Source organism: Taeniopygia guttata, chromosome 1 (assembly GCF_048771995.1).
Source record: "Taeniopygia guttata chromosome 1, bTaeGut7.mat, whole genome shotgun sequence".
NCBI classification, from domain to species: domain Eukaryota; kingdom Metazoa; phylum Chordata; class Aves; order Passeriformes; family Estrildidae; genus Taeniopygia; species Taeniopygia guttata.
In genome coordinates, this window is record NC_133024.1 from 37,639,397 (window position 1) to 37,660,574 (window position 21,178).

At 36.3% G+C, this 21,178-nt stretch overlaps 1 protein-coding gene across 9 annotated transcripts in view; it reads left to right on the forward strand.

Annotated features, from left to right (window-relative positions):
* DEUP1 (deuterosome assembly protein 1) overlaps positions 1–21,178 on the forward strand; it is a 47,092-nt gene that overhangs the window by 18,284 nt on the left and 7,630 nt on the right. For 8 of the 9 annotated variants that reach the window (XR_012055117.1, XR_012055115.1, XM_072927115.1 and 5 more), the window contains 7 exons: positions 271–492; positions 5,166–5,311; positions 5,889–5,994; positions 7,576–7,773; positions 8,755–8,841; positions 11,346–11,545; positions 17,786–18,086. Coding sequence is in view for 7 of the 9 variants with exons in the window: in XM_072927115.1 (XP_072783216.1) it covers positions 271–492; positions 5,166–5,311; positions 5,889–5,994; positions 7,576–7,773; positions 8,755–8,841; positions 11,346–11,545; positions 17,786–18,086 (1,260 nt within the window). In the remaining 2 variants the exon portion in view is untranslated. The remainder of the gene's footprint in view (positions 1–270; positions 493–5,165; positions 5,312–5,888; positions 5,995–7,575; positions 7,774–8,754; positions 8,842–11,345; positions 11,546–17,785; positions 18,087–21,178) is intronic. The other variant, XM_072927121.1, reaches the window with a different exon arrangement.

Genomic DNA, 21,178 nt, shown 5'->3' on the forward strand with positions numbered 1-21,178 from the left:
TCACATTTGAGGCTCATTAACATTAAATACTAGGAAAATACACAACACAGGAGAAAAAAATCCTTGAAAAATTCCTGTGTCCTTGAAGGTTTTTGAAACTTTTTTTTTTTAACTGAGGGCAAGTATTCAAACTGTTTGAATTATGTCCTCTTTTCTAAGCAAATCCAGCTGAAGACAGGAATAGTCTTATGATTTCACTAATAACAATTTGGTCCTAGCAATTTACATACAATTATTGAGTTTAATTTAAAATATTTGTTTGTTTTGTAGAAGCAGACCCAAAATTATCAACATCAAATATGCAATAAGAAACAAAGCCAAGAAGAGCTAATTACCTATACCCAAACCAAAAGTGAAAATGATGAAAACGATGATTCGATTATTGAAAAACTAAAGGCGATTGTGAAAGAAATAGCAAGCAACAAGAATAAACTGGTAGAGGAAAACATGAAACTCCATGAGGATCTAAAAATGTACCAAAATCAGTGCCAGGTAGTAATGGATTTTTATGATGACTGTGGAATTAAGGTTGGAAAATCAAGATGAGATTCCTACATAAATATACATTAGATGTATTCTGTGCATCGACAGAATAATCTGGGAGCAGTATGGGATGGTTTTTTTAGTAAAATAGAAATAAGTTTGATTTGTAGCAATATATTTTTTCTCTTGTCTATGTATCTAGGGTTTTATAACTCTCCTAACATGAACTTCCCCTAGTTTGGTTCCTTGTATATAAATGACTTCTGTGAAATCTCTTTATCTGATTTACACCTTGCTGTTCATTGTGCCATATAGCTAGTAAAGAAGTATATACAAACATGTATGGTATATTTTGTTTATTTTGAAAGGAGATTGTGCAGTCAATTTTTAAAATTTTTTAAGTTTGTGGCTATTGTAAATAACCATCAGGTTTTATCACTAATTTACTGTTTTTCAGTATAGCACTGATCTATGAAGTCAGCCATTTCCTCCTCTTCTTTTGGTCATGGTATATGAGTTGAGAAGACTGAGATAACATAAGATCTTTACAACCTTTTTGTATTATCTGTGTTTGAAACATATCAGGAATGAAATTCTAGTTGATTTTTTTTTTCTGGTGACATATACCAGTTATGCTTTTGCTTTTTTATTTAAACACTTCTAGGTTCAGTAATATATTGAATGGTGTATAGAAACTTCAAACCATTTTGGAGAAAGATTTGTTTGTTTATAAACAGTCTTGCAGAGTGCTAACAGTATATGCAATATACTTCATAGGAATTAGCATATATGTGGCAGAGGTTAATTTCAGATTGTGTTGTCAGGTGTTGTCAGAAGAGCCAAGTTTATACATGCTATTTGCATATTGGTTCACTGAGTCGTTGCCTGTGTACGCGTTATCGGTGTGCAAGCAAAACTTCTGTTTTGGGGCCTGTTAAAAAGGCTGTCATCAGAAGCAGTGGGACTAGACTGTGCAGTGGAACAAATCATGGCAGTCGCAGCAAGTGGATACGTGCTATATGACAGAGAGATTGTGCTGTCGCCTTGAAGAAAATCTTCAAGCAGGAAGAATTCTGGAATCATATTCAAGAGAATACAGGAGCTGTAGGATGCTTGAAGACACTTTAAGTAGAAGTGGAGCTAGATGTACATAACAGTGTCATCTGAAGGGCAGAAAGTTGCAGAATAACTGTGTTGGTGGTGTGGAATGCTGTTATGTTAGTTAGAAAAACTGCATTTGGAAATAGCTGCATAAGGGAAACACTGATGTCAATGAATGGTGGAAAGGGGTAGCTCAGGGAAAATATTTTTTTAGGAATGTCTGTATGAGAAAGAAGGAAGTACAAGGCCTGTTGTCAGCCAGAAAAAGTAAGCAGGTTTGCGCAAAAGAGAATTAGGTGGAGGATGGCAATAGTTGGGATGTGATATGGGTAATGGAGGAAGGAGTAGATGGGAATCTTGGTGTGGAGAACTCTGATGGCAATGAAAGCAAGAATTGCTGAGCCTCATATGTTCCTTTATGCCTATGATCATTTCAGTGTGCTTCTAATTATTTTACTTATACTGTTAATTAGCAAATAATAAAGTGAAATGTTTGGAAGAGCAGTTTGTTGACTTTACAGAAAACGCAAAGTTTAAAATATCTAAATGGAGACTGCAGTCTATTTCTCTACCCTGTGAATTATCTGACAAACTTAATCTGCAACCATAACTTGAGAGGTAACCTGAAAACATCACACAAGGGGCTTGGTTCTTGAAAAGTCAGCATTATGTCAGCTGCTGGATACTAATTTATGTAAAAATACACCATATAATTGTATTTAAAAGGTTGAATAGTGATTTGGGGTTGTGTTGGGAAGGTTTTGGTAATGGGGGCACTCCAGGGATGGCCTCTGTGAGGAGGCTTCCCCCGTGTCTGACAGAGCCAATGCCAGCCGGTTCCATGATGGGCCCACAGCTGTGCAAGACTGAGCCCAACAGCAGTGATGGTGGTACCTTGGGGTTAATGTATTTAACAAAAGGTAGGCGGGGGGAGCCCTGTGCAGTGGGGAGAGAAGAGTGAGAATATGTCACAGGAACAGCCCTGCAGACACCAAGGTCAGCAGAAAGGATGGGCAGGAGGCTCCAGGTGCCACAGCTGAAATCCCCCTGCAGCCCATGGTGAGGCAGCTGTGCCCCTGCAGCCTATGGAGGTGCAGGCTGGAGCAGAGATCCACCTGCAGCCCCTGGAGGAACCCAGCAGGGGGTTGTCTGAAGGAGGCTGTGGGAAGCCTGTGCTGGAGCAAGCTTATGACAAGACCTGTGGCCCTGTGGAGAGGGAAGCCCATGCTGGGGCAGGTTTCCTGGCAGGACTTGTGACCCCACTGGGGGGCTGACAGTGGAGCAGCCTGTTCCTGAAGGACTGCACCCCATAGAATGAAGCCACGCTGGAGGAGTTAATGAAGAACTTCAGGGTATGGGAAGGACTCACCATGAGTAAGTTCATGGAGGACCATCTTCCTTGGAAGGGACCCACACTGGAGCTGGGGAAGAGTGTGAGGAGTCCTCCCGAGAAGGAAGGAGCAGCAGAGACGAGGTGTGATGAGCAGACCGCAGCCGCCATTCCTCATACCCCTACAGCACTGGAGGGGAGGAGGTAGAGAACTGAGGAGTGAAGTTGAGCCTGGGAAGAAGGGAGCCATGAGGAGAAGGTGTTCTAAGATTTTGTTTTTATTTCTCATTAACCTGCTCTAATTTGCTTAGCAATAAATTAATTTCTCTGAGTTGAGTCTGTTCTGCCCTTGGCAGTAACTGGTGAATGGTTTCTCCCTGTCTTTATCTCAAGAAACAAAGAGAAAGGCAGTGACAGTGTGGTTGTGGTGGGTACCTGGCATCCAGTCAGGGTCAACCCACCACAAACAGCTTTGAGTAGAATTAGAACAAGAGCTGATCAGGAAACTTTTGGGACTTTGTTTTGATTGGCAAGCTAGTAGAAGCAAAACTTTTCACAGAAGGAAGAAAAGATGTAATGATTTTTTCAACTCGAAATAGACTCTTTATATGAGATATTTTCTAAACAAATCCTAAAGTTTTCTGCTTCAAAATTAATTTTCATTTTAACCAGATGCGGTAGATATTTTCTAAAATAGTAAGTGATGCATATCTAATTTATTTTTTTAACTGATATGTGAAACTGTGAAACTCTTGACCTGAAGTTCTGTTTCAATTATTATTGCAGCTGCTGCTGTGGCTGCTGTTCTTCCTGCTACTATTTAAATTCACAAGAAAATACAATTTATGTAAATATGTGTGCTGACTGCAGTCTATCACAGAAAATATGACTTCTGCCACACAATTGTGTGGAATTTATTTCCCTTAGCCACCCCAGAATGAAGTCAGAGGGGTAACCATCTCCCAGGTTCCTATGTTATAAAACAATTGTGGCTATTTCTTGAATGTTGGAGTCATGAAGATAAGAATAAACAAGTCTTAGCAAGAACTTTAACAGTTCATTAAGCTTTATTTCACTTGAATATATGCGGAATTGCATTTGGTGTTTAAAAAAGCTCTTGTGGTCTTAATGTAACAAAGGATAAGATGAATAAGTCTGTATATGCAGCCTCCCCCTAAAAAACTCAAAAAAATGCAAAAGCACTTCGTATCTGTCTTTAGCAACCCTTTCAGCCAGAAGACCACTAGCTTCTTGGGAGGAGGGTCATTCTCATAGGAGCCTCTAAGGGAAATAAACCTGTGAAGTTCTTCCTTGCAGTGCAGTTTCTGGAATCCAGTTCTCTTTTAAAATCTTAAAGGCTTTATTTTTGCTCTTAAAGATGGAAGCTATATTCAAATAAAATGAAGAAATTATGAAAAATGTGAATGTTTTTAGTGTAATAGTTTGAAAGGTAAAGGATCAATATCCTTGGAAATTTTTTTTTTTTTTTCAATCTGAAACATGCTTTTGTATCTTAGGTGAGAAACAATACATATTCTCTGGATATTACTATTGGAAGCATTGATTGTTATTGGTACTTTTTTATTTGGGGATTGTATTTCCAATTTCTTATATGCACTATTTTTGTGAAATTCTGATATTTTTTTTTTTATTTCATGTTTTATCATGCCAAATGTAATAGGTGTCTTCAGGTTGTCTAACACACTATCAATCAGAAATAAAAGATAAAGCAGAATAACGTTTGTCAAGTCCCTAAGAAAAATCTTTTTTCGATTGTTCGAAATTTTTGTGATGCTTATTTAAATAAGCAATGAACTCCATGCAGATGGAACTAGTTTTGAAGAAGATTTATGCAGCCTAGTCGTTTCTAAAGTTTATAAATTTGGAAGTGCTGTTAGGAAAATAGAAAATGGAAGTGACTTATGGCACCAATTCCACCATGTGAAACATGTTCCAGGATGCAAAACCTGCTAAAACAAGCAAACTATATATTTTAGATGCATTTAGTACAATAAAGAACTTCTGAATTATGTTTCCTATTATAATTTTAGAGGCAGATGCATTGGAACATTGCAAGGGCTAAAGAATATTCAGAGTCTGATTTTTAGATGAGAGGAACTGACGTGGAAGCAATATGTTTTTCTGAAATTAAAATCATGTATGTCCAGATATTGAATATGATGTGCTAAAAACCAGCATTTTGAGCTGTCTGGTTTTATTTAACTCTTTGTGTATTTGCTTGTTTCTTTAGAACATGGAGGCAGACATCTCAGAAATGAGAAATGAGCTTCAGTCAAGGGATGGTCTCTGGAGAAGAATACAACTGGAATGCCAAAAGTTGTATACAGAATTATTGAAAATCAAAGAGTATAAAGATATGCAGGAAATTCAAATAAAGTATGGATGGTGAAGACATATTTAAATTAACAAGTACTTCTGGGCTAATAAGTTTTTTCTTATATTTGTTTTAAATTAAGTCTGAAAAGATACTCTGGATTCAAATGTCATCTTCTAAATTTTAGACTGGATATTTTCATTGACAATTGTATCAGACAATTTCTGGCAATAGATACAGGCTATGTTAAAAAGCTTTAATGATGGCTAGATTTTTACAAATCAATGCATTTCAGATATTTCTACTTGTATCTTTACAGTCTTTTCTCAGCATTAAAACACTTGAATAAAATTGTCATGGTTTTATGGCTTATGTAATCTGCTGTAGCCATTTCAAATTATATGAAATACCAGTCTATAAGGGCTTTCAGGAGTCTTTCTGTAGATAGTTGTTTTGTCCTTGATTCCTAGACATCTCCCAAAATCCACCCTGGTTTAGGCCAAATGTTGATTATGGCTGGGGGTATTTTTTCATCAGCAAGCAGATGTTCTACAGTTTTACACTGTGGAGAGGATACTGCAAGGTTAAGAGTATTGAATCTTCTGGTTGTTTCATGTTTTGTTTATTTCTTACTTGAAGGCATCAATCATCTCCTGTTCAGCTTACTGAGCAACTAGAAACTAAAAACACTGAGTTATTGATATTTGCAGAAAGTCGAGAACACCAAGAAGAAGAGCTGAACAAGGTATTTCCTGTAATTTCCATATCTTAATTGCAGTATAGGAATTTTAGGAGAGAGTACTGACCTAGGGTATGCGCATATACTGTAGAGAGCAGGAGGATACGCTGTAGGTTCGGGAGAACATGAAGTTTTTTACATGGAAAATATTTTTTATATGGTTGCATTTAGTTGTGTAGCTGTAAAACTGACATTCTGATTCTGTGCCTACCTACTTCACTGAAATAATAAAAGAGACCATGCCTATACATTATTGTGATTCAGATAATACCATGCAGCTAAGAAAGCCTCCAAAGCTCTGATTAACTGGTAACCTGTAGAGCTAAGCTGTAATTTGTTGGTAGTCTCAGAGGTAAGATATGCAAACAGATCAAGTGATACAAGTGACTGTGGCTGGTACCCACACAAGGCTGAGCTTGCTCAGGTACCTGCAGCACGGTTGGTCTAGGGCAGAGCTCTCTCGTTGGAGCTACGTGCCGCATTGCATTGCACATTTCAGAAGTGCTGTGAGCAAGCAGCAGTGGCATGGCACTGTGGAACCGTGTATGGCTTGGCAGGCTGAGATACTTTGGAAGTAGAGGATGCTCAGAACTCATCTTAGAAGCATGTTGTGGTTTTGCTAAGTAGCAATGTAAGCAAAGCCACAGAATTGTTAGGTTGAAAGGGTCCGACTACCTGCCACCTAGGGCAGGTTATGGGAATGCTTGCCAAGTGGGTCTTAAATGTCTCTATTTGGATGCATCTGACTTGGGCTCATCAATTTTGGTATGATCTAGCCATGATCTAGCTCATAGGTTTTTTTGCATTTATACATATATATATTTACAATTCTAATATTTCAGAACGCAATCTGTTATCCATTGTGTATAGTACTGCAAAAAGTTGATAAAATGGCTTCAAAGGTTGTTATGCTGGGTTTTGATGTTCTGTTTCTTATACAATAAAAAAATCTTTCAGTACTAAATTTTTGGTTATAGTAGAAAGATTAGTAAGACAATTTTTGTGTTGATACTTTGGAGAACTCTGCACAGGAGGTTTTGAAGAAAGTTTGACCGTAAATTTTTACATATAATGGCAGGAAAAAAATCTCATAAAATTATTTTCTATATATACCCATTTCTAACATAGTTTCTTTCTAAAGAGCCTCTAGATTGATTTATTTTGTTGCTCCTAAGTTAATTTAAGCTTCATCAAACTTTTTTTAAACTCAAGTGTAGTATAAATAAATCATACTTAAATTTATTTAATGCATATTTCCTTGGATATTCTTTACCATGAATTCTAATTCTATATGTGATTTTATTACATTCTTTTAAAAGGTTCATTGAAGCGTATTGTACTTTGTTCATTTCTAATATTAAATAGGCAAATGAAAGTACAAGGGAAGTGAAAAAAAGATTCAAAAATAAACAAAGCTCTGTGCACTGACTTCCAAAGGCATTTTATTTTACAATTTCAGAATCTCTGGTTCAGTTAGAAGAGTTGGTGTCTTGGATGCAACAGCAGAAAAAGTCACTGATAAGTAGCAAGTGATGCAATCAGATTTACTGCACAGCATTTTTTCTTTTTGAAATGTATTTGCTACAGATAAGAAACCATGTTTATCGAGAGGAGCGTTCCCATTGCTCTGAGCAGGAAAGAATGAAGACAGAAATCTCTGACCTGACAGAGGAGCTTCATCAGAAAGAGATCACTATAGCAACTATCATGGAGAAAGCTAGTCTTCTGGAAAGACAGTTAAAAATGGAGTTAGAGACAAAACACAAATTGTTAACAAAACAGCAGGTATGCAAGTAGGCAAAAGCAGCCCACATCATTTTGCTCCACTATTGATGACATTCATTTTCTGTGGGAAAAAAAGACATCATGTTTCTTGCTATAGTTTTTGTCAGTGGTGCTGTGATATCTGTGAAGTATTACAAAAGCAGCCAAATTCATACTGGAACAAGAAATCACCAGTAAATGTCAACTGTACATCTAAATAGAAATTCATTCTGACCATCACATCTAGTTATCATTTTAACATGCAAAAGATCTTGAAAACTTTCAGTTTGTGGTTATTACATATGCTTCAAGTTTCTAATTTTCCAGTGTTTCCTAAAAATTTTTGAAGAATGTTACAAATCTGCGTAGAAAATTCAAGTAATTTTATAGCTGGAAACTGTAAGACACCAGTGTGGATTTTGATGGCAAATTTTTATTTAAGAAAAAAATTGTCATCTTCATTACTTAGTTTGTAAAACAAAATAACCATCATATTTAGAGGTTTCTGAGTATCTCTGTTTTTTATGAGAGGGTCACTACATGTTGACAACTGTGATTGAAGTAATACGTTACTTTTGACGATAGTAAAGTTAGTGTGTGGGGAAAATGATACCTCCTGCTGTGTGGTGCTCTGTACCAGGTATTTCCATATCACTAAAAGAATAGATATAATTTCTAGACATCATGAATAGGATTTCCTCCAGTTTCAGTGGCCTGTAAAATCTGTCCCTCTTTCTATGTACTAACTGCATGTGACTTTGTTTTCATAAGTCATTACTTCTTTCAAAAAGGTAAATAAATTCAGAGGTATTGTATTTGTATATCTTTTATAGATGGTTTAATACTTCTACTTTGCTATTGCTATATTTAAAAATATTATAGTAAATTTTATAGTTACTAATGTATATTTTGTAAAATTAAGCTTAAATATATCTATACTCAGTGTTACTCCAGTTGAGAGTACTATTCTTGTATTTAACTAAGAATTTAATCTTTTCCTAGTTATTGGAATTCCATTACCAAGCTATCAAATCTGAAAACACACATCTAAAAGAAATGGTGGAAAACCAGGAGTGTGAAAGTTGCATGGTAATTTTTTTTTAACCTATGAAGTACGTATAGTATGCAAGAATAGTTACTTATACTTATTGTAGATGTAGATTAAGATTATGGCAGATACAGACATTTCTGGCTTTCATTAATCAAGTAAATAAAAATAAGGTGTGCAACATAATCAAAACCAAGTGGTATTCACAGACAGCCCGAAGATGAGTATAGCTAAGAGTAATTTTTACCTTAATCGTATTAAACTACAGGTAAGTTAAGTTTTTCAGTAACTGTCTAGACACAGAACAATTTCCAGAAGCTTATTTTTTTGTAAGAGATATTGCTTATTTAAGTTTAAACAGTCATCATCCTCACAGACAAAAAATATATCCCTTTTTTTTTAATATCTTACCCCTTTGTTCACATGGCATTTAAATAGCAGTGTAAAAATCTGACACATTTTGCTCCCACCCAGCTTATTTTCAGAGTTTAATATTTATATCTCTCCAAACAGCGGAGCTTTAATATTTAATTGATAAAAAGTGTGCCATAAGATTATCTAGAACTATGGTTTATGAAGGTATAATAAATTGTATATATGCTGTTTTCCACAAAAAGCTTCAAAACATCCCCTGCTTACAGAACATCTGCAGTTACTGTATCACTAAAAAAAATCCCACTGGAATGTTGTTTGGAAATACTGATGTAAATACATTCTGGGGGGATTTGTAGCCTATTAATTGTCATGAAAGAATGTTACATTTATCCACACCCTTAAAATGGCACAGATGTCCATCAGTGATGTCTTACCTGCGCATACAGACGCACTATTATGGATATCTCTGTGTGTATATATGATATATTATTGTGGAAGCATAGATGGATGTGTGTATGCATGTCTAACTCTTCTCTGCAGTGACACTTTTCTTGAAGATTGAGAAGAGCTGCCTGACAAGGGTCCTTGAAGACATCACATGTTTGTTATATTTTAACAGTAAAATCCAGTTACTACAAACACCAAGGTCAATACATGTTTCAGTAGATTTGTGGCCTTAAAAATGCTTTGCTGCTTTACTAATGTATTGTGAGGATCTAAACATTAGAGATTGTGATATATTTGATATTAAGAGTCCAGGGACTGGAGAGATTTTTATGGACGTGTTTGTGCTGTACAGTGGAGCACTACACAGACCTCTGAGACCAGTGCCAGCCTAAGTCAGTATGGTTAGGTTAGTCAGTCAGGCAAGGTTACTTTCAGGGTTTAGATGTCAAAAGAAATGTAGCTGGGCCAGCTCAGTTTTGGAGTTCATGCCATTATAATTTACTGCTTATTCTGCAGCTATTAGTGGTAGGATGACTTAGTACCCTCCTTCTCCTGCCACTCCTCCCACTTGTGAGACATAGCTGAGCCCCTGCTCCCCCATAGTTGCACAAAATATTAAATTTTATTATACCTTCTGGCATTTCCATGCCAGCTTGGCTCAGAAATTCAGCCTAAAACTGAGAAAGGTGAGGTTCACAGGAAGAGATGGCATCAAGTCAGTGCAAGGAATAGACAAGCTTTCAAATACAGGAGCACAATTGTGTACTGAGAACCAAATCTGTAATGACTGAGTTCCAAAAGAATGAGGTAAATCTAGGGATATATGAAAGCACAACTTAATGAAATGCAAGGAGTTTTAGTCTTTTGTGTGTAATCTGATTAACCTTTTGAGAATTTCCTGGTGATGACAGTATACTGTTATTGCAAATATATTACACAATGCTGTGCAGTACTCTGCAGAGAGATAGTTCCAAAATAGTTGGCTCAGGTGTGCAGCATAGGCTTCATGGATTAAATGATAGGAGAAAAAAGGAGCAGAGTATCCTGGCTAGACAACTTCCAGAGTTAATTTCCATCTTCCCTTCTTGATATCCTAGTGGATGAGGGTCTTTAGCTCCTGATCACAGTGCACCTGTGGCTTGCACTTGCAGTATTTTGCCTTGCACACCGTGTGGGTTAACCCAGCTGAGAAATGCGGTTTAGTGACAGGGACAGAGAGCACTGTGCTGATGTGGCTTTACTCACTGTTTTTGAAACTGAAGGTGATGGTGTCAACACACATATTAAACTATGCCTGTACACATATTCTATATCTAGTGTAGTAATAAACTCCTGTAATTTTGCTTGTTATTTTTGGAGGAATTATTACTGGAGGGAGCAATGCAGTCTGGAGCTATAGCTGTTATGGTCGCTTTTATATCATCAGTTTTACAAAGCAAGCGATAAATTTACAACAATAATATTTTGAATGCATATTTGCTGAGAAATTTTAATTTGTTTTATTGTGTTGTAGAGGCTGTTATCCCTTCTTTTCCATTTATCTACTGTGATTTTTTTTTTTCTGGAGGCAATTCTCATGGTTTGCTCTAAATGTTGCATGATTATATATGGTAGCTAGGTCTTTTCTTTAGCATAGAACATTGTTTTGTGTTTGCTTGTTAAAAATATACCATTTATTCTGGAAAAAATAACTACTTAATGATGGTATTATCTCCTTTCACAGTGTATAGATTTATGTAACAAAGAACATGGAAATTTCACAGCTTCTCCTCACAAAATGAAACTTGAGAATCCAAGACTACAAAATAGCCTTGTTAAACCACAAAATGACACAGAAACATCGATACTGGGTTGCATGGATACATGTAGAGAAACAGAGCACAGCTACCAAACTCATTCAAAGATGCAAGAAAAGGAAGAGAGGTAGGTAATATTTCGACTGTGCACATTTATGAAACTTCTTGTGTTTTGGAAGGTCTGACTGGGCCAAACTGTCCAGTTTTTTGCTGTTTCTGTTCATTCAGAATTCCCACCAATATAAATATCAGACCTAATTAGTATATTTGTAAGGACTTCCTACATTTTTCTGGATGGCTAATGGAAATGGACAATAAATGAAGTCCCAGAAATGTTTAATATCTGTTTTAGTATTTAGCACATGACACTTAAAAAACCTTTTATGTGCCACTTAAGCTATTCTTAGTTCCAGGTTTTGCAAGATAGACCAGACTGTATTTTTACTACCAAATAAAAACAAGACAAGGAAAGGCTAGAAAAATCAACATGAGAGGTAAACTTCTCAACGGGAGGTTTTCTTAATAAGCAGTTTGAACTATAGGCCCTGCTGAAAAGCTTTGTGTCCTCCAGTTTCATTTGTTGGAAGTTTCATTAAATGGATTTTAATGCCTCGTCTGGTTTCAGTGTTCTTGGGTGACCTGATTTTTAACAGAAATGTAATTTCAGATGCCCTGAGTAAGTCATTACTACAATAAACTCCTTGTTAGGGAAAAACAATGAGACTTGAGAATATTCAGACTCATAGAAATCATTGTAGTGATGACTTTCTTCTTATTTCTCTGTATTCAGTGAGCCATTGAATTACCTTCAAACATATTATAATTATGGCATTGCAATTAAAAAAAAAAGAAAAGAAACACCCTGCTAAACAGTATTTCACAGTACAGGAAAATAAAATTAATAGGAAGCTAAATATGTTGATTATTTGTAATAAAGAACTGACATGATAACACGAACATGAAATAGTTCTGTGAAGTAAATTTGAAATAGTTGGAGCCAAAATTGAACATTTTAAGATTTCAAACTCATACATTTAGGTTTTGGCAAAATTTAAAATTATTTTCTTTCTGCAAAATAGAGCAGTATCCCAGAAAATGTAGCTCCATTTCTACCTAAAATTTCTTTTTTTAAAGTGTGTTGTTTTGTGTTGAAGATAGCATTCATGTGTATGTAAAAATAAATAGATATATGTATTTTATATATATATGCATATACATAATGCATGAATATATATATACACACACATACACCTATCTTTGGAAGTAGCAGGTATGTCTGATTTCCTATGAAGTTTGAAACCATGCTGAAGATGTTGCTGAAACAAATACTTGTAAACCAAGATACATATTATTCTGCGCCAGTAGGTCTCATAACTTCACAAAATTGGTCATTGCCATTTTTGCTCATGCTTCAACTCCTCTAAAGTCAGGAAGAAGTAAGATTTTTTTTTTCCCATTTTCTCAGGATTTACACTTGCTATACATAAGAGACTGTGAAATTTAATTTATGAGAACATAAATATTTGATAAATAGAATTATGCATGTAATTTGCAGGATTGTGATTTCATAGCTGGTGGAAGATCAATCAAAACTGTGAGAGAGACAACTGTGAGAGTAGACCTTTCTCACAACAGGAATCTCAGCCAGACTACTGAATACAATATAAATTATTATTATTATTGTAGTTAATATGATGAAACAGATATATTTAGCCTAGATTTCAGAATCTAAATCATTTATTAGAATTCCTAAATGTAAAGCTATTCAGATAAATAAATAAACAGATTTTAAAATGTGCAAATTTGACATGTACTGTGTGTGCACATCACCTAGCCAGTGTTTTTATGATTGGGCCCTCTCTGTACTTCAGTTCTCTGTTCCCAAGCAGGAAACTACCTCAGGATTTTTCCAGAAAACTAAAATTAAATTTTCAACCATCAGATGTTCACAGATAAACTAGGAAATTGATCTTGGTTAAGTTAAAATCTGGGGTATGTTTATTTTATTTTATTCTGAGTGTAAACCCTGTTATTTCTGCTTTAATTTGCAGTTCTGTTTCCATGGTAATTATGGCACTGGAGAAAGGGCACAAAAGACTTTTTTCATAGGGTAAAAAATTAGAAAACATGGTGTTTGTGCAAGGGACGGGTGTATAATTTATAATATCTTTCAGTTGTGTCTCGCAGTCAGTACTGGAATCCTGGGCACCCTCATGTCTTAGAGAAGAGACCTCTAGAGAAAACACAGGAAATTGCAGGAAGTTATACCGGCAATCCAAAAAGCAGCATGATTCTTCCTTCTTTCAGTATACAGGGAATTTCTAAATACTAGGAAGTAAGATATGCAGAAATAGCATCCTTTTGCTAAAAAAATTGACTGTGCCCACATTCTACCTATAACCACCTGTTAATTACTGTTAATTACTGTTTTCTTATGTAATTATCTTACTTCTAATCGCCATTTACATAAGCTTTCCCCACTCTCAAGATTTCAATCCTTTACTTAGACCTTGACCATATGCAGTTGATTTAAATTTGGGCATGGTCGAAGAGGACAATCTGATGAAGCTGACCAGTTCAGTTTGTTTCTTCCAAAATTAAAACATGCCTGTGAGTTTCAAAATGAAAAGCTATTTATTTTCCACAAAAACATACACAAAAAAGATAACTGATCAAGCCAAAGTGCACTTTCATCATGTGGGGAAAGTGAAGGGTAAATTCTGAGATTTAATGCCTGCTAAGGTAGCTGGGGATCATTTAATGCATGTGTGTTTGCTGTGAGTATCTATGTTAAGGAGGTTTTTGGGAGATCATACAACTCTTAGTCACACCACTGTATCAGTTATTGCAACAGATAAAGTGGAACAGTAAAAACAATTCTTCATGAAATGGGTTTTTATCCATTTTAAAATCAAGCTAGCCGTTATATGTGCCATGTAAAAGCAACAGCTCAAATTCTTGAAGACATTCTGTCATTAAAGATTTGTAGTTTTCTTTCTCAAGACTGGTTATGTCACCAGCAAAGCTGAGTAAGGAATTCGGGGTTTTTGCATTACTGAAGTCATTGACTGCACAGAGACCAGGCAGATTTTATGTGTGAGTCAGGATAAGTAGATCCTGTTTAAATTGCCTTTGTGAGAGCACTGTTCTTTCACTACTTGTCCCCTGTGTCACCATGTCAACAGTGATATTATTTGTGTGGCATGTGTGCATGTTAAATACTCTATGACTAACCCCACCAAAAGCGTTACTTGTTCAGCTGCAGTAATCGTGTATTTGCATTGGTAGTGTTAACAAATGGACAGCTTTTCACAAATTTGCAGATTGTATTTAAAGTAGATCTATGTTTTTAGATATTATTTTGCACGTGAACTGGTAGAAGTTTAAACCACAACTGTGGACACCATCCAAAGTAAAGGCCCAATATCCCTATCAAAGCACCTCAATGTAGGTTTCATGTTTTTCCAAAATACCAAGAAGCCTCAGCAATCCTATGGATCACACTAGGAATGGGAGAATGGGAGTCCCTTTTTAAAAAACAGTCTTTTTTTTATTTTTTTTACTTACTTTTCTGGGAGGGGAGGTGCAGTATCTGTTTTTATTATCTAAAGGCTACCATAACCCAAGTCAAGTAGGCACTCAAGTCTGAAAATTCTGATCTTAGAGGAATTATATCACAACAGTAGTAATTTTTATTAAATACATAAAGAAGCAGTTCTGGGAAAAAAAAAAAAAGAACACAGATCACATAGACTTTACTATGGGTTTAGAGAGAAAATTACTTCCAAAAAGGTTAGAACATGAGATTTAAAAAAATTTTTAAAAACCTGTGATTTTATTATTTATCCCATCTATCTTCAGTTGTGTCAGGCTTTTTTTCACAGTGCCCTTCATCCAAACCATAGGTGGCATGGATTTTAAAATAGGGGGGAAAAATAAAGAAAAAAGTATTCTCCGGTGCCCAAAGAGCAGAGTATATTTATGTAAAGAAAGGAAAAAACTCTGCGTCCATAAAGGTAAACATTTTAGGTGATTTAGAAAACTTGAAGGTTTGGTGAATAGAGGTTTATGTTAACATGTATAATAATACTATTATGATTGGAGTAAAAATAAAATTAGAATAACAAATAATAATAAAGCATCATGCTTGTAATTTGCTTTGCTGTAACATTCAGATTATCTTAATCACAGCTTCTTTTAAAATCAGAGGAAAAAATATGTTCTTCACTAGTTCTCTGAGTTGTTCTGTACAGTCTATGTACTGAATACTCAATTTCCTGTTTTGGGGCTATTGTGGTTTAACCTGGCAGGTAAACAGCGCACTTGCTCACTCCGCCACTCATAAGGAAAGAATTGGAATTTTAAAAAAGTAACATTCATGTGTTGAGATACAGTTTAATAGGACAGAAAAGGAAGGTAGTAGTACAATAGCAATAACAACAATAATAAAATTCTATAATTAGAATATACAGAAGAAGTGATGCCCAGTGATAACAGTGCAATTGCCCACCACCTGTCATGTGATGCCCAGGCAACCTTCCCCCAGCGTTTTATTGCTGAGCATGCTCCCATATGGTTGGGGATATCCCTGCAGTCAGCTGTGGTCAGCTGTCCCAACTGAGTCCCCTCCTGACTCCCTGTGCACCCCCAGCCTCCTCTCTGGTGGGGTGGGGTGAGGAGCAGAAGAAGCCTTGGCTCTGTGTAAGCTCTGCTCAGCAGTGACTAAAACATCCCTGTGTTACCAACACTGTTTCCAGCACAAGTCCAAAACACAGCCCCATTCAGACTACTGTGAGGAAAATCAACTCTGTCTCTGTGAAACCCATCAGAAGGGTTTATGTAAAAGCAGGTCCACCAAGGCTCCACAGCCACTCTCTCCGAACACCAAATATTTAAATTAAGATTAGAAAATGATGGTGTGATCTTTCTGCAGAAAACACTTTCTTTTCTCTGCACTTGGCAAGTTCTTCATATTTAAAAAGAAAAAGATAGCACTGAGTAGCACTGCATACTCTTGAATATTTATTAAATTATATTTTAGTGGCAGAGAACATGCTCTTAGAAAGCTTTTATAGCTGCATTTCAAATTACTAGTGTGTTTTAGGATATTTGCAATGATAGAATCTGTTCAAACTACTGTCATGTTTTAGTAGTTACCTCCCAAGATTAAAATTTCATCATAAGCACAGACCTCAATACAATGGAAATTTTTATCTCAGCTAAAAATACTGTAACATAAAATTAATAGAATCTGAAATAAGTTTTTTTGCATGTATTGGTATATAATACAAGGAATGCTGCAATTGAAAATTAGTGTAATTTTGAAAACATCTGGGCAAGCAAGTCTCAAAATTGTCTGCTTTTATCAATACAGTATCAGAATTGTTCACTTAACTATTTTGGGAATGGAAGGAAAATGGCTTTCTTTTTCTTATTTTTGAGGTGTTAATAGCTAATTAACCCTAATAGCTTTTGCTTTACAGAAATACAAATTATTAGAAATACATACTTGCACATCAATTCTGATCAGTGAGATACAAGAGTTTTGGAAAATCATAATAATGTGCTTAAAAATTTTTTTTTTAAGCTTGAAGATTTCATTTATTGTTACAAAAGCATGTTATTGTACAATTTTTTAGAATGTGCATTTTAAAAAGCTAATAATTTTTTATATTAATCTCCAAAGTGTTGCCATTAAATCAGTGGCAAAACTATCATTGCAGTAAAAATGCAGAATCAAAGATTCCTGTATTATTTTTTTTTAAAGTATTTATTCTAAATTCTAGCCACTTGAACGTAGTTGTTTAAGATGCTATTAGATCAAAATTGACTAATTTTCCAATCACCAATAATAGGTTTTTTTCTCTCCTCTCATACTTTCATATTTCATTTCCTCTGTTTGTGTGGCTGAATTCACTCTGGCCCTAGACATGGCCATAGATTGCTTGCATAGCTTTTTCCACTGGAAAAAGGAATGATGGCCATTAGCAAAGGATAAGTAACAAACACTTAAGGAGTATTGGCTTCTTCAATACCTGAAGTGAGTTTGTATTTTAGCTCGTTCTAGCCACAGTATACCAAGCAAGGCAAGGTTCCTCAACCTAAGCTCCAGGGAAAGGGTTTAAATTATGGAGGTTTAATTCACAGCTGAAGCACACTGAGAGTTTTACAGTAACCTAGGTGGAAACTGGTAAATTGCTGCAATTTGGTAATTCTGAATCTTATGCCCATAACTTCATGCATGAAGCAGTTTGAACAGCTAAGTAATCGAAACTATGTAAACAAGTAAAAAGAAAAATCCTTGGCTTTGCTGTGATAGTTTAAGAGTTTTAACTGGGTTTCATATGTAGATTTTTTTTTCTTTTAGATCCTTCCAAAATAAAGATTCATGGGAAGTGGAATGTCAACAGACTGCTATGCTCACTGCTGGTGGATGCCACAGAAACTGCAGTCCTACTTTGTATGGCCAAGGCAGTATCACCGGTTCAAAAAATGATAGCACTTTATCTTCTCCTCCACTTCACAGAGGCCATGAAAAGAACAAAGATTATAAATCTCCATTACCACCAGTGGGGTGTCCTTTGGGTCTTCCTGGGCCATTTCCTGCAGTGGGCAGAACAGGCAGCTTTCAGAGCCCTGTTTACAATGCGGGAGAAATCAAATTATCGGTAAGTAACTATTTTCCTATAACACATATATTCTCAAAAATCCATCTGTGGACCAAATGTAGCCTTGGAGGAGCCAAAAATTAGATCACTCTTGTTGTCATTATTATTTATACAGTGCCAGCCCAGCAAAAATGGAAATACCTTATCCTAACACAAATGCTGTTTTTCTGGAGATTAAACATCCCCTACTGAGCCATACCTCTGTTCTAATAACAGTGGTGGTAATTACCTGCCATTATGTGACTGTGAGAAAGATTTCTACATCTTATTGGCTTCTATATTGGGGCACTTTGCTGTGTATTGCCTATATAAGAGCACTCTGCTTCAATTGTATTTCCATAATGCCTGCAAACTTACTGCCTTAAGTGCTGTTAGACAAATCAAGTTCCTATTTGATCTACATCTCTTTGATTGATGGATGAAATCAGAAAAATCATAGCAACTATTTTCCATATGTTAGCTATTGTATTTGAAAAGAAACAGAAATTATAAGTGCTGTGATTCTTACTTTTCTTGAAGTGAAAGAGTAATAGGACAGCATTCTTTCTTTTTGTCTTCATAGTCTGGAGACTATCGCCCTCCATGACAACTGGGACAAATCCCACTTTGCCTAGGACAACTTAAGAAAATCTTTCCATAATTATTTGGCTTTAGACCTCCCTTTAAATTTGAGATATATCCTCTTCCTTAGTATCGTCTCTTCTTCCTTAGGCCTCCACTAAAGGCCACTCCTGTTTTGCACTTGACAATTAGCACTTTCCTGATCTCAAACCATGAAACCCTACCATCAGTAAGCAGTGAAATGAAGAATGTAAGTGAGAAATGAACTAGAGGCCTCCCTCTGTCCAGCTGTGATACATGGATCTTTGTAACCAGGAGATTCTCAGCTGCAGGGCTCGGGCTGAACCTTTAGAGAGAGAAGAGGGAAGACTTCAGCATTTACTGGGGTGATTGACAGGCAATTGTACCTGTGGCTGCTGTACCCCAGTTCTGCTGTCCACTTCAGAAACAAATGCACAGCCTTTCCTGTCAGAGACATGGCTGCTGCAGAGCTATCTCCATAGTCCAGACTTTCCCTGTTGATAGGAAGAGCTGTAATGATGGTGCACTTGGGAAGCAGGGATTGCAGTGCAGCCTTTCACTGATTGTGGTCCCATCAGCTTTGTCCCAGTGGACTGAGAACAGTGGGAACCATGTAGTCCCAGGTGTTTGACCTCACTTGCATTTTTATATTCTTATGTTTCACAGGAACTTTAAGTAAACAGCTTTTGGTTTCTTATGGCTTGAGAGTTTTCCTCTTTAAACTGCCAATCATAAAAAGAGTCATTGGACTTTTCCAGATGAGTCTGATAAACACCAATTCTTCTCTCTTCTGTCAGAAGTGTCAGACAGAGACACCAAATTGCAAAGCTTCTGTTTCCAGACAGCCTGGGGGAAAAGTCCCTTCTGAGACACTACTGCAAGCTGCAGAGAAACTATTTCCCAGCTGGCACTCAGGCCAGCATCAATGCCAAGACTTTACAGCAGGTGTGTGGGCAAACACATAACAAAACTCTTAAGCAAGAGATATTTTTCATGCAGAGTCTAGGTCCAAATCAGTGCAATTGAAGCAGGTACAAGTTCAGACCTCTGAAATTAAACCATCACTCCGGCTGACATTGGATACCACAGCTTTAGTGCAGAAATCATTCAACAGTCTGTTACTCCAGAGTTCTGTGTTCATATGCAAAGATGTTCCATTGAGGAGAAAGAGGGGGGAAATACACAATATGTTAAACTTAGAGTTATTTGACAGAGTTCTGATGTCTTCAGTGGCATAGAACATAGGGGCAGGACCCGTGTGAAATCTCCAGTATGTTCAAAACTTCAGAAAATCTTATAAGGCGCTAGTTTTCTGAAGAATATTTGTATTACAAATTGAAAACATCAAATTTACAGGTGATGGCCTGATACCTACCAAAATAACTCTTGGTATTGAGGGAAAAGAGAAAATAGTCTGTAGCGCTTTAGACAGTGACTTATATCTCTCCTTTTGGTAAAGAATCTTCAGACAAAGATTGGTAAATGTTCCACTGCAACCTCTGTCCTTTCACATTCTTACTTAGAGGTGATATGTATAGAAAGAGTCATTCTTGCCTTATAATAAACCAGAAAGCTCAGCTAGGATTCACTGGAAATTCCCATAACCCCAAAAATTCCTGTTTCAAGGGTTTCCAAATCTAGGGAAATACTTTTTCTTCTAAACAGTACTTCAGGCTGTGTTCTCTGAAATGAACAACTTCAGAAAATGATTGGTTGATCTTTTAGTCATAAATAGTTTCTCATGTTTCTCTTCAGATGATAGTTGTTTTTTCTGGCTTTAAGGCTTGGAAATACAAGACTTAAACTTTAATATTTAAAATTTAAATTATGCATTAGGAAATTTTCTAACATTAGTATGGGAACTTTCTTAATAAATAGATTGCAATGGAAAGTTGTGGAAATTCTACCACTGGACACCATTAGGAATTATTTTGACAGTCTTGCTACTACCCTGAGGCATGCTATAGTCCATGCCTCTCACTCTTAGGTATTACTATTACCTAGCTACGTAGGCCGTCTAAAAATCTTCTTATGTCACTCAGCAATTTAAGCATCTCAAATTTAATTTTCATACATGAGCAGAAGCAAGTTTAAGACAGCACCTGCTGCCTAAGAGCAGAGGAAACTGCTCCCTAAACATCCCAAATTTAGTCACTATAAACTAAAATTAGCCAGACCACTAAGACTAATTAGCCAGCCAGCCAGACTACTCTTGGTATTCCAAAATATTCCCTGGAAAGTAGAAGCAGCTAAACATGAGAAGACTAACCGTGGGGTTTGACCGCTCATGATTTAACTGGTAAATGTTAAAATATCCTACATGTTAAAGCTTTCTGGCTGCCCTGCTGCAGGTGCATCCAAGAATGCTGGGTCAACTCATGGGGCAAGTAAGAGATTACCTCTAGGCAAATTAATTAGGCAGTTCTGTCTCTCTCTCTCTTTGAGAGATCTAGTTTCCTGAAGGGTTCCTTCCCAGCAATCCAGAATGAATTCTTGACCATTTTGGGTAG